At 43.8% G+C, this 13,247-nt stretch overlaps 1 protein-coding gene across 2 annotated transcripts in view; it reads right to left on the reverse strand.

Moving 5' to 3' along the window:
- thada (THADA, armadillo repeat containing) overlaps positions 1-13,247 on the reverse strand; it is a 283,459-nt gene that overhangs the window by 24,034 nt on the left and 246,178 nt on the right. For both annotated transcript variants that reach the window (XM_002932394.5, XM_012963890.3), the window contains exon 36: positions 11,545-11,676. In XM_002932394.5, the coding sequence (XP_002932440.2) occupies positions 11,545-11,676 (132 nt within the window). The remainder of the gene's footprint in view (positions 1-11,544; positions 11,677-13,247) is intronic.

Here is a 13,247-nt window from a genome sequence, read left to right on the forward strand (position 1 = left end):
ATATCCGTTGGTTCACACATAGGCCATGTTTGAAAATCTAAACTGTCACTGCCCCATGTTGGCCAGGGTATAAAGCGTTGGCAGATCAAGAACTGAGCCGCAGCTGCTGTTCCGATCATTTGGGCAAAATGATGGGAAATCCATTTTGTGGCCCCTTGTATGGTACATGTGGGCCTATTGAGTATTGTCTCATCTATGGCTTCCTTGAGAGTGAGGGGACACTCACCTATGTGCAAAGCACTAGGAATCCTGGGAAGGAAACCCAGTTTCTATAAGAGTTATGATGACTTCCCATACCATATACTTTGATGTGCAAAGCCCAACAATGAGTCCTGCCATCCAAACCAGTTCTTCCCTAGGAAGATACCATTCCCTGGGACTCACCTTTGTAGGGAAAGACACCCTGCCATTGAACCTGCGCTCGGGATGTGGAAGTGACATGCTTCCCTGCTGGGGCAACGTATACAAACCATTCATATTGAAATGGGAGCTCACAGGGAGTATAGTCCCCCCCCCCATTTCCTAATTCTTTCTCCAGTACCAAAAAGCACATAAACAAACCTTTTCAAAGGCTAATTGGCCCTTTTTTTAACACTTCTGACCCTTCCCATACTGTCAGGATCAAACAGATCTTTACAACCAGAAAGAAAAACTGGAGGCCATGGGGCTCATGAAGTTAAAATGCCTGCGTTACCTTTTCCCTGTACGCCTTACAATTTTCAAAGCAATGACGCTCTTCCGTTTGCATTTTGTATCCGGCTGGGAACTCTTTTTTTTATCATTTTAAAGTTATTTGTAATTGCAATTGCTACTGAGTAGTATCTGGCTATTCTCTGCACAGCAGGTTCTGACTTCATGTACCACTTTCAGGGTAGTCAGCTGCTCTCCAGCAAGGAGTCCAACTCCAGTAATGCTTTGCACGCTTCTGTGGTTCTCCGTCTCAGGTTCATTAATCACAGAACATGAAGGCATTGTGTGAATAGCACATGTAGTCAGTACCAGCAGTGCAGAGAACATTCACCCACACTAGGTGCAGTTTTACCAGAGCCGGCTAACCTGCCTGTATTATTTTGGAACATAGGAGGGAACCAGAGTACTCGGAAGAAACCCAAACAACTATGAGGAGAACGTACAATCTCCTTTACATGGTTCCCATTATCAAGCTGCATCAATAACCGCAGCTGACCTCTGCTAAGTGAATCTTCCCCTAATTCCTTTATTACACCACATTCCAGAAGTAGCACCACTCTAAAACCAATTGTGTAGAAATTGCATCCATTGCAAACCCGAGATCAGTTTGCTGATATATTGGCAGTTTATGTCTATATTAATGCACAGTTGAGATGTTGCAAGTTAATGTGGCCATTCACGGGCCGATAAAAGCTACTGGCAGACCATGTCGGCAGAGTAATTGGCCCATGTATGGGGCCCTTCCAAACCAATAGCTATTCAATAATCACGTCAGGGCAAGGGACACATCATCTCATTGATTGCCATGACGGCCTGCTTGCACTACAGTGGGATCCCCTTGGGCCAAATGATCGGATTAGTCCAACATCGCTTATCTTGAGGTTGGCAAATCGGTTAAAGATCAGGTCGTTTTACATCTTTACATGTATGGCCAGTTTAACATGTTCCTGAAATTGCATCTTGTGTGCATTTGTAAATGAGGTTTAGTTCCCCTTGCCAGTGCTGCAAGGCAATAATGCCAAATACTGCAGTATCGTCTGCTTTGCTGAATACATTAATAAAGTGGCACACAGATTGCATTCTCTAAAATACCCATAAGCCCTAAGCAAATAGTAAGGGCAATTCGCTAAATTGGGCCATAACTAGTCCTTTGTGTCCCTGACACCTCCTGACTTTGAAGTTAGACATTCCCAACAATTTAACCTTTCAATGTGGAACAGTTACATTGTATAATGTTACAACCAGTTTAATAACAATCATAATAAAAGCCCTGGGAAGGGGGAGTCTGGGGAAGGTGCGTTGTGCCCCTTTAAGAACATTACCTGTGTCAGATCAGATTGCACTGAACTCACAAATCAAACCCAGGGGAAGAGAAACCTTTGTCCGATATTACCTCCTATTTGGAGAAGTCTCGGTGTGAGGGCCCCGAGCCTGTATTTCAATCACACCGCAAGGTATAAATTATCACCCTAAGAGTGCAAACCTCACTGTATCACATGCCATTGGGACAGATGGTCTCCTTCCCGCTCTCTACTAATGATGGTCTTCATTACGAAGGGTAATGTAACTCCACACTAAAGCTTGCAGGGACCTGCAGGAGTATGAATCGGTCTAGACTCGGCAAGGCCATGGATCAGTAATTCAATTAGATTTCAAAGGCAAGAATCTACACTTACAGAAAGTGAATACAATACCCTCCTCTGCCCTCCCCTCCAACGAGCACTCATAAAACAACCCTCCAGAGGTTTACACCTCAATGCATGATAGAGCAACAACAAAGTGAAACGGCTGCCATAAACCACAGAGTGCTTAGCATAGCAAAAGGTCAATTGGAAGCAACTTAAACACCGGGGCGGCTTCCTGTCATCAGAACTCGATTCATCTTGGAATTTTATCCAACAAAACAATTCTATAGTTTGGCAAAATAATTTTACAGCTTATGTGCGGGCAATACCTTTGTGCCGTCCATGGCTTCTTGGGTGCCATGTTTGTATTCAGCACATGTGTTTCACTCTTACTCTGAGACTCCATTGTTATGGAGAGTCCAGAATCCCCTCTCAAATGTTTAGCATGATTTGGCCTGGAAATGACATTCATTCAGGGTCAGGGGGAAAGTGAGCCTTATCTAAGTGGGCAAAGTCCCAAAATGCATCAGTGTGGGCCTTTTCACAATGTTGGTGGCCTCTGCAACACTTTCCATTTGCACATGTACCAAGAGTGTGTGGGCAGAGGACCAAGGGAGTGTCACACGTTGAGTGTTCCTTGTGCCAATAGTAGCAGTGATGAACCCAGTGTACTGCAATATCAATTTTTGCTGCTATGGCTTAGGTATTGTAGGTGCTTCCAGACTGGCACTGGAGTGAGACAGATAAGTTCTGTATGAATTTTTTTGGCTTTTGGAGTGTTGGAGGAAATGAGAGGAAACCCACACAGACATGGGGAGAACATACAAACTTCTTGCAGATAGCTCCCTGGCTGAGGTTGAACTCAGGACCACAGTGCTGCAAGGCTGAAGTCCACTGAGCCACTATGCTGCCCATTCCAGCAGAAACCAGTCAACTTTCCTGTAGTTTTTTGGAGAGTGGGAACCAGAGTTCACCCTGCAGCACTAGGTAGGGCCATAAAGCTCTTTAATCTAGCCTAGGTTTCAAGGGTTTCTAATGAGACCTAGACTAGTTCTTCTTGGAGAAAAACACATTTATTCTATATAAAGGTGGCCATACACGGGCCAATTTCAGCCCTTCCGATATCTGCAGCTTATCTGCCTGTGTATAGGCACCCCTCCCCGACCAACATCTGGCTTGAAATTGCTCAGATCTCCATTGGGAAAGTTTGATTTTTCCGTTGGATCGAGGACTGCATCAGCCATTGTAATTTGATTGTTTGGCCCTAGGGCCCGGCAATCCTGACTGATTTCTATGTACTATGGATATTGGTCAGTTCAGACAGGTTTGAAAATTCCATCTCACAATGCACTGGCCAGTTCATGTGGCATCAGCAGATGAAGAAGAAAAGCAGCTTGTATTCCTGCCCTTTGCAGCTGCGTAATGTTGCCTGTGTGGCCAACTTACTTGTAGAGTTATTGGAATAAATAATGATAAATAATGCCTGTTGTTCTTTGGTCCCATGACTTCAATGTTAAGAGGAGCTGCAGCTTTTCTTTACCTTCTGTTGTTCCAATCATTTCTGCACTTTCCACAAATGATCAGAACAATTAAAAGTCAGGCACACCTTGTGTATGCTCTCTGCCCGTTTGGCCAATCAGTACGAAGGTGTTCTGATTAACCCTTGCACGGCTAGTCTTTGGAGCTATGCTATGGACTTGTGGCTAAAGACATCCAATGCCTGCATGATCCATGGATTCTATATAATACACCAGGCATCTTAAAGGGCCACCATACCTATTTCATGTTTGCTCTGTGTGTAGAGAAATAATAAATTGTTTTCCCTGGCTTCTATAAAGGTATTCTATTGGCAGATTGAGCCCTACTATTGACCACAGGCTGCCTGACCACATCCTTTTTTATATTCTCCTGCAAAGCTCATGCTCCAATTACAAACCATGGTGGGATTTCATAGCCCTAGAATTGCGGTTAGCATAAAAAAGCTGGTAATGGATATATATACACCAATAGCTAGATGCATTTTGCCTGTACAGAAAGAGCCTGCCCCTTGGCATACTAGGCCGTACTCCATGTTTGGGGACCATAGTGCATTAGGGGAGCTTGGGAGGAGAGGAAGGTTGTGGCTGTAACTGGATGCTGAGCCAGTAGAGTATATTCAACTGTTAACACATAGAGAAGATCTACTACCTCTTTAATGAGCCCAACTATGGCCAGTGCCTTAGAAACACACCTCTAGACAAGTGGAGTGGAGTGGCGGCACCCCCCCCTATAAATAATGGGAATGATTAGATGAGCACTACAGCCATAAGCCATATTTGTATAGGCTCCCATTATAGATAATAGGGCGCTGTCACAGCTTTTTCTCCTTTTGGCACTGTGGGCTCTTCCCTTGTACCAAACAATGCCTGCCATTGTACATAGAGCAAAGGAATTTAGTGCTGAACACAGAACCCTCAGACAGGCAGCAAAGGAAAAGGTAGAAAAAAAAGAATCCTTATCAAATCTGTCTAATCTAATGTAAAACAGGTTTCCACTGCAGTCAGTGCTGCGCCTGGAACTCTTGTGCCTGAAACTCAATAGAATTCTGCCTGGTTGTGAGTAATGAAGCGAGATAGCGGGTGTTGTACATTCAGCTCCATTCTCCCTGTGTGTCTGGCTCTGTATGGGGCTCACCCACCCGAGAGTAGCAAGCCGTGGGGGGACCGTGTGTGCTCAGGCCCAGGATCCTTTTCAATTCAAGGCAAGTTCAGATTTCAGTGAGAAAAAGAAAAGTTTTGGGATAAACAAGGCAAACAAAGGAAAAAGGACTTTCACCGACCAGACTGCTTCCCCAGCCAAGGCTTTATCAATAAAGGATGTGTTTCAGGCATCTGCTGAAACCTTAGAACTTCAGTCCTGCCCAAAAGCCCAATGCCTTCTCTGACTGCGCCTAATAAATGAGCAGGGGACAAAACCGACAAGCAGTACAAAGCTAGGCTATGCTACTGAAGGGAGAACAAAAGTGGTGGGGGGCAATTTGTTGGCCACCCACCGGCCCAGGTACTTTCTTCTAGAATACTGCACCACCATGTTGGACCTTTTTCCAAAGGATCCCTGTGCTCCCCCCACCTACCCACAGGCCCTGTGACAGAACGGCATGGGGAACACAGGATGCAAAGGGAATAATGGTGGTCCAGAACAGGGATTGATGTCAGTGGCAGGGTCACCGGTCCTTCACAACCCCCCCCATCCAATCCTACCACTAATAATGCATAGGTGCCCTCTCCAGGGAGGTGCAGGGGTTACTTGGTAAAATAGCATCCCAAGGTGGTATGTTTTTAATGGAAGAAACACCCTGGTCCAGTCAGTAGGTTAGTGCTTTTTCTCACTGTGGGAGCGCCCAACTAATTGGCACCCCCAGTTATTTGTGAAAGCCCAGACTGAAGGCAGGGTGAGACTTGGAATGAACACTGGAATGAACTGTTGGATGTTTTTTAGAACTATGGCTGAGTGTCCGATGTATATTCATTTGTTGAAAATATTCCGCATTGTTTAAAAGGGTAACATGAGCAAGTGTTGGCCACCTGGTGGGCCACATCTGACCTGTGGGGCTTTAACAGGAGGGCCCTGAACTAAAATAGATTTAAAACAAAATGTTGGGTTGGCCCTACTGTGGGGCCCCACAATACTAGTTTGAAGGCCAGATATGGAAGCCAGGCCTAAAGGTAGGATGAGATTTTGAGGTGAATCTTATTTGCCATCCCAGAAGATTTCGAATGGGCGATGTATTTTTATTTAACTGTGATATTGTTGTAAGGCAGTGATCCCCAACCAGTAGCTCGGGGGCAACATGTTGCTCCCCAACCCTATGGCCTCAAAGTAGGTGACCATTTTAAAATTTCTGGCTTGTAGACAAGTTCTGGAAGCCCAGAGACACAGTTTTACTCCAAGCAGAGCCTCCTGCAGGCCAAATAGCCAATCACCACCAGTGAACAGCCGCCGTGGTTCTATGGTTCCTGTTGAAACTGCCCATAGTGTGTGGGATAGGGACAAAAAACACAAAAACCCCAAAAGACTCCCGGGCAAGATGAATGATCATGTTTCTGCAAGACTCTACACTTTCCATTAACACCCCCGCAGCACGGAGACACCTCCATACTAACTGACAGGGATATTAGCGGCACCCAAGCCATAGTACCCTCCAAACGCATCGTCACATGGAAACCGGATCTCTTATTTTCCATAACGTTACAAATCACCGTTTAAGTCTGTTTAACAATTAAATGGGGTCATTAAAAGTGGTACATTGTGTTCTGACGGGTTTTCTTTCATGGAAAATGAGATTCTCCCAAAGGAGAAAATGGTTTCCATATGGAGCGCTATGTTTGCGCAGAGACGGTGCTTTGAAAGGAAGAGTCGAGTATCCTGAGAATATTCTGGGATGGAAAATGGAATGTCTCTAACATGCAAGCGGTTCATTAAAGACCATAGATAATAATATACAATAATTAGGTGTATAAAGGTTCCTGTATGAGCAGATATTGTTTTAATCCAGTCACACCTTCCTCTGTTTAAGTCTATGTAAATGCTGTCTCTAGCTTGCACCCCCCCGCTCAAGCTCCTGCTGTATAAGGATTGCTGCAGGGCTTTAGTCTTTCTTATAGGGCTTCTCTGCGACTGATTGTACTGGCTCCCAAGTATCCTTGGGATCTAGACCCAGCAAATTGATGTTTGCTTCCTCTAGAGTACTTCTCTGAGCACTTTTGCATTTGGCATTTATTTTCTATTTTAGTGGTGTCTGATAAACACAGTTTTAGACTGTAAATACCTTGTAGATTGTAAGCTCTTTTGGGCAGTGCCGTCTTCACCTCTTGTATCGGTTATTGATAGCTTTATATGTTACTCTGTATGTCCAATGTATGTAACCCACTTATTGTACAGTGCTGCGGGATATGTTGGCGCTTTATAAATAAATGTTAATAATAATAATAATAATAATAATAAATACCAGACTCTTGGCTCAGCTCTCTGAAAGTCAGCTACCCTAGGATTAAAAGGGGCTGTTCACCCTTAAATGATGTAGAGAGTGATATTCTGAGACAATTTGCAATTGGTTTTCATTTTGTATTATTTACAGCTCCTCAGTCTGGAATTTCAGCAGCTACCTGGTTGCTAGGGCCCAATTGAACTTAGTAACAAGGCAGTGGCTTGAAATAGATACAGGAATATGAATAGAAGAGTGTCTAAATAGAAAGATAAGTAAAGGTCCCCATACACGGGCCGATTATAGCTGCCGATATCGGTCCCTTGGACCGATTCAGCAGCTTATCGGCCCGTGTAGGGGCAGAACCAAGGGGCCTGGCCGACCGATATCTGGCCTGAAATTGGCCAGATATTGATCGGGCAAGTTAGAAAATCCAGTCGGATCGGGGGCCGCATCGGCTCGTTGATGCGGTCCACGAACCGACTGCCCCATTGCAGCGTTTAGAATTCGATCGTTTGGCCCCAGGGCCAAACGATCGAATTCACCTACATGCCCCCCGATATCGCCCACCCATAGGTGGGGATATCGGGTGAAGATCCGCTCGCTGGGGACCTTAACACAAAGTAATAATAACGATAGTTTTTTGGCTGCCAGGGTGAGGGCTGCTGATTGTAAAGGGAGCTTTGGCAACTAAAGGTTGGCGTTCGCAGTCTCAAACACTAAAAACTCAAAATTGAAAATGACTCTAAATTGAAAAAGTGCTCAGAGACCACAAATAGCTTTAAATCAACTATTTTTCTGGGTCTAGATCCCCTTTAAACACACCCTCGGCTGGGAGCTTATTTTACCAAAAGGGCTGTGCTGGCTTGAATGGCTCTAAGTAATCTTTTCTACATTAGAGATAGAGCCTGCATCTAATTAAGTAGTTTAATTGCACTCCGGTTCGCTGTTCTAAAATTTCCCACACTTGCGCCTAGTGTGGCCCCTCCGTGCTGCGAGTCCCTACAAACAATGGAAAACGAGCCTTTCACACGGGTGTCTGTAACTCATTTGTAGCTTGTGTACAGTTCTAATGGCAGCTATAAACTAATTGCTAATCTGAGCTCGCTGTGTGAGGCTCTGGGCAAGGTAACCCACTGCGCCGGTGCTTCTGGGCCCAGACAAGCCGCTCTGGTTGCCACGCAGGCTGGTTAGTCCCATATCCTGGAACCGACAGTCAAACCACCTCTAATGTCATTTGGAATAGTCTGTGAGTTAACAGGTTCCCCGGAGATGATGTTGGCCATACAAAGATGGATTCTTGCCACAATTCAGTTAGATTCTAGCCAGTCTGGTTCTGTGGGTTTTTATGGTCTTGTCTGGGCCAATTGGTTTTTATGTTTTTTAATTAAGAGCTTCACAAGAAAACATTACCATAACTCAGACCGACATGCCGGCCAATAAGTTCAACTTACATTTTACAACCAATATTCCCCCCCATCCCCAGTCCACTGGCCAAATGTCCTGATGAAAAACTTGACAATTGGACAAAAGCAGTCTCAGTCCTAGGAAGAGTCTATGCCTTTGCCATGGATTTCCGGAAGGGGACAATGGAAAATCAGAACTATATACATCCATAGGAAGGGACCAGGGGCAGGAACGTTCCCACTAAAGTGCAACTTTTTCTCCTGCTTAGGTAAACGACGAACAGGAAAGCTTGTTCTTTAAAAGGATATGGTTATGGTCTGTACCTTCTGATAGTCTGGGCTCTCAACCAAAATATTCCATTCTGGTTAACTATATTGTATTGCCTGCCATGCCTGCCCTCCCCAGTAGAGCTTACAATTTAAAGAGGACTAAACCCTAAAAGCAAATATGGGTAAAAATGGCATATTTTAGATACTGAACTTACTACACCAGCATCTTTATAGCAGCAATGATTTAGGCCATCAGAGTTCTCACAGAAGCTACCATCTTGGATTTTATTAGGAGTGTCAGTGGCACTGCACATGCTCAGTGGGCCCTGGGCAGCTGTTGGGAAGCTAAGCTTAGGGGTTGTCACAATTTATCAAGCAAAAAATTAGGTTCTCACGTCATATAAGTTGATGCTACAGGGCTGATTATTTAATTCCGATTGCACTGGTTTTAGAGCTGCCATGCACTAATAATCTGAATTATTTACTAACCAGCCTTATATTGTGACATTTATATTCTGTATATACAGTATATTGTGACATTTATATTCTATATATACAGTATAGTGTGACATTTATATTCTATATATACAGTATAGTGTGCCATTTATATTCTATATATACAGTATATTGTGACATTTATATTCTATATATACAGTATATTTTGAGTCGCCCCTAAGCTCAGGTAAGTGCCAGCAGAGTCCAGTGAATCAGCAGAAAAGAAGATGGGGGGCTACTGGGGCATCTTTGGGGGCACAGATCTTCCCTGATAAAGGTCTGTGGTTCTCCTTTAATATCCCTGTCACATTCACACACACAATTATTTGCATGGTTGTGTGATCTTGGAATGTGGAACAAAGCCTAGGCAGATACGAAACCTAAGCACATAGTGTTCTGTTTAGAGTCAAACTCAGGACCCTAGCATTGCAAGATGCTAATACTAACAACTGGACCACCATGCTAATATAATGTAAATGGCTAATTTGTTTCTATTAATAAAAACACTAGTAAGAGTATTTCTATTTTTCAGCTTTCAGCCTATGCACAGGGCCCTTTAATTAACTCCTGGGCCAGGGCATATGCCACTGTGACTATCACCTCTCCTAGGCAGTTAGTACACAGTTACCTGTGCATGGGTGATACCTAAATGGGCCATACCATCCACTCTAGATATCTGTATAATGCCCACTCTGTGTGCTAAGGGTGCTAGGTCTAGCACAAAGAATATAAATAGTACAAAATGTATGTATGGATAACTTATATCTATTTTTTTCATGCCCCCCCATGGTCTTGCCTGGAACATTCTGGTTTCAGCCTTGATCCATGGTGTATTTTTTAACATCTTGAGCCCTTTCCCTCTGTGATCCCACTGTGCCCTATCCCTTAGAAATGGAAGGATCAGCAGCCACCAATTTGCACTGCCAGGGAAAACAGACCTCATAGAGAAAATTATGTTTGGGATATGTCTTTCCAGCTTCTCTCATGAGAATCCTATCCAAATTCCTCAACAACTTTAAAAAAAAGCCCTTTTCAGTCTAGAAGCAGGGTGTGCCAAGTAACAAATAATGGCGCAGGCTGTAAACAAGAACATTAAATGGTGCATTTGGAGAAATGAAAATAAGTAATCATGGGAATCCTAGACTTCACTAAGTCTTCCCAGAGCAGCAAGAGAACGCTTCGCCCCTTAGATCTCATCAGAGCAAGATCTAGAGAAGATGCCAATAACTTTGGGCAATGGATACCCAATGGATGTTGCAACAGGTCTCGTGCTAATGGACTAAAAGAATGATGGTATGTAGACCCCAAATGACACTATTTCCCCATGGCACCGTTCAGTTACACATATCAAATCACTTTTCTTCCCTCTCCAAATAAACTGGGACCATTCGGGCCATTTTTCTTCAATGCACTCTCTTTCAATAGGAAAGCCACAGGACGTAGCAGTATAAATATTAGAGGGTCTATGAAATATGGCTGCATTTCCTTCCTACGTTGGCAGCAACATTAGTACTTTTGATTCATTCAGATTGGAACATTGTGACTTTATCTTGTGCTCCCTCCAGTAACCCCCCTGGCATCTTAGTAAAGAGTATATCTGACCGTGCTTTAGAGTTGATCCACAATATATATTAAAAGCCCAGTAGCAGTAAACCATAGCAACCAATAAGATGTTTGCTTTTAAACAGGTGACCAGTAGATTCTACCTGCTGATTGGTTGCTATGTGTTACTGCTCCTGGGCAAATTTAGTGCTGTTTATAACATAACCCCCTTAACTGTTTTTGGATCCTATATGTCCCCTTATACCTGCGAGCAGCCATAGCAACAGGGCAGCCCTGCCAACTACTCAAGTCCCTGACTTAACATGACCTGATCCCAAACACACATAAGGTGTAAATGCCCATAAAGATGCCATGGAAGCACCAATGCTGTCTCACTACTGATGGGGGGAAAAAACAGTTTTTAGATTTCCAAAAACACTTTCAAAAGTTTAGGTCTTCTTGCATTAATAAGAACAGGTTCATTTTCAGGGCTAAGCATTCTGATAACTATATTATTTGCAGGTACTCTAGCCCAAGAGAGAATGGTTCCTACCTGTCTCAGACTTGTGGCTCTCCCGGGCATGATACACACGGATGATATCCGCAGCTGCATCCCTGACGCTTATGTCTTCGCTCTGCAGCAGCTGAAAGATGCCCATCCAGAGGCTCAGGGTATCTGCCAGTCCTGTGGGGGAGAGAGTGGAATCACAAATTTCATTTTAAATAGAAAGAACAAATATGCAAAATAAATGCAGGATTGGCATACAGACCCATTATGGATCATTAAGGCTCCCTCCATTCTCTCCAAGAGCAGCCATGCTGACTTTATGATCTTAGTTATCTCTATCTCCCATACAGTATACAGAGCATCACTTCAGTTTCCGAAGTTGCGCGAAGTTGCCTGCAGGCAGAAACTTTTTGGAGTGGTTACTTGCCCACGATAGCAGTGATGTATCGCAGGCAAGTAACTTGCTCCGTGGGTTTTTACCCTTAGGGCAAAGACACATGGGCGCCACTTAGTAGCAGCTACTTATCATGGCTACTAAACTCCAGAAAATACCCTGCCATAGACAATACTGAGACTTGCCTCTGCTAAAACACACACAAGGGGATCCCCTTGACAAAGGACTGGGTTTCGAAATGTTGGCGTTCTTTCAATCCATACTGTACGTGTTTGCTTTCCCTGCTTCACTGTGTTTAGGCCAATTGGCGATATATATATTATGCATTGAAATTGTGCAAATTGTTTTGTAAGCATCTACTATATAAAGAGCATTATATGTTCAACATACCATTTGCTGCTCTTTTTTCGTGAGGTTTAAATAGGTGCGCATTGAGCAAATGACTTATTTGTATTGATATTCTGTTTGCCCCTATGTGGGTTTGGGAAGCAGATTCTCATATGCACCCTTTCCTTTTTAAAGATAGTAACTTTGTTCTAGTAATTGTGGTTTTCCCTCCAATACTATAAGGAAAAAGGCTGATACCAGCATAGGGGCAGATTCTAGGTCTGCGTTTATCCAACCCGGGGTGGCACGTGGGGCATTTTGTCTGCCAATGCCACCCAGCAGAAAACAAAACATCCTCCTACTATTGAATAGAAAGCTCTACCTGACGCACACGGATCAGTAACAACAAAACACTCCCGTTCCATGTGCAGCCGATGGGGCACTTTCCATTCAATAGTATTGTATTAGAGACAGGCACAGCGCGGGCTATGCACACAGAGTTACTAGGCATTTTACTAGGCAAGTAGCAAACTTAAGACCATTTATTGAAAAGGGGCAATTTGGGTTTCCAGTATTACTTTAATATGAATAGCTGCTATTTAGCAAGGCTGCTGGTGGTTATTCCCAGTATGAATATAAGCCGTGCATTTCAGTTGTACAGATCCCCACTCACTGCGAGCGATGAATCAGTGGAAGAGGCCGGAATTTACAAGGTGCATTCTTTCTCATTAGATTTACCACAATCCAAACATCTCTGAGTCATTCATTTACCGCAAAAAGACTGTTATTTGTTACAGGCTGCGAGTTTTACGAATGAATCTGTCGCATCATGTGACACCTTCTGCGCAGCACTGCTGCCTGGAGAGTCTATTCAACACTTACAGGGAGGGGAAAGCAGGTGAGAATGGGCATTGCTCATATCTCTATTTGTGTCATTATGAGCAATAATGTTCCCAATAGCTCAGTTACGCTTTGTGGCACTTCTTTCAATCCAGTTAAACCTATTAATTAACTTTTAGTATGATGT

This window comes from Xenopus tropicalis, chromosome 5 (assembly GCF_000004195.4).
Source record: "Xenopus tropicalis strain Nigerian chromosome 5, UCB_Xtro_10.0, whole genome shotgun sequence".
Classification (NCBI taxonomy): Eukaryota; Metazoa; Chordata; class Amphibia; order Anura; family Pipidae; genus Xenopus; species Xenopus tropicalis.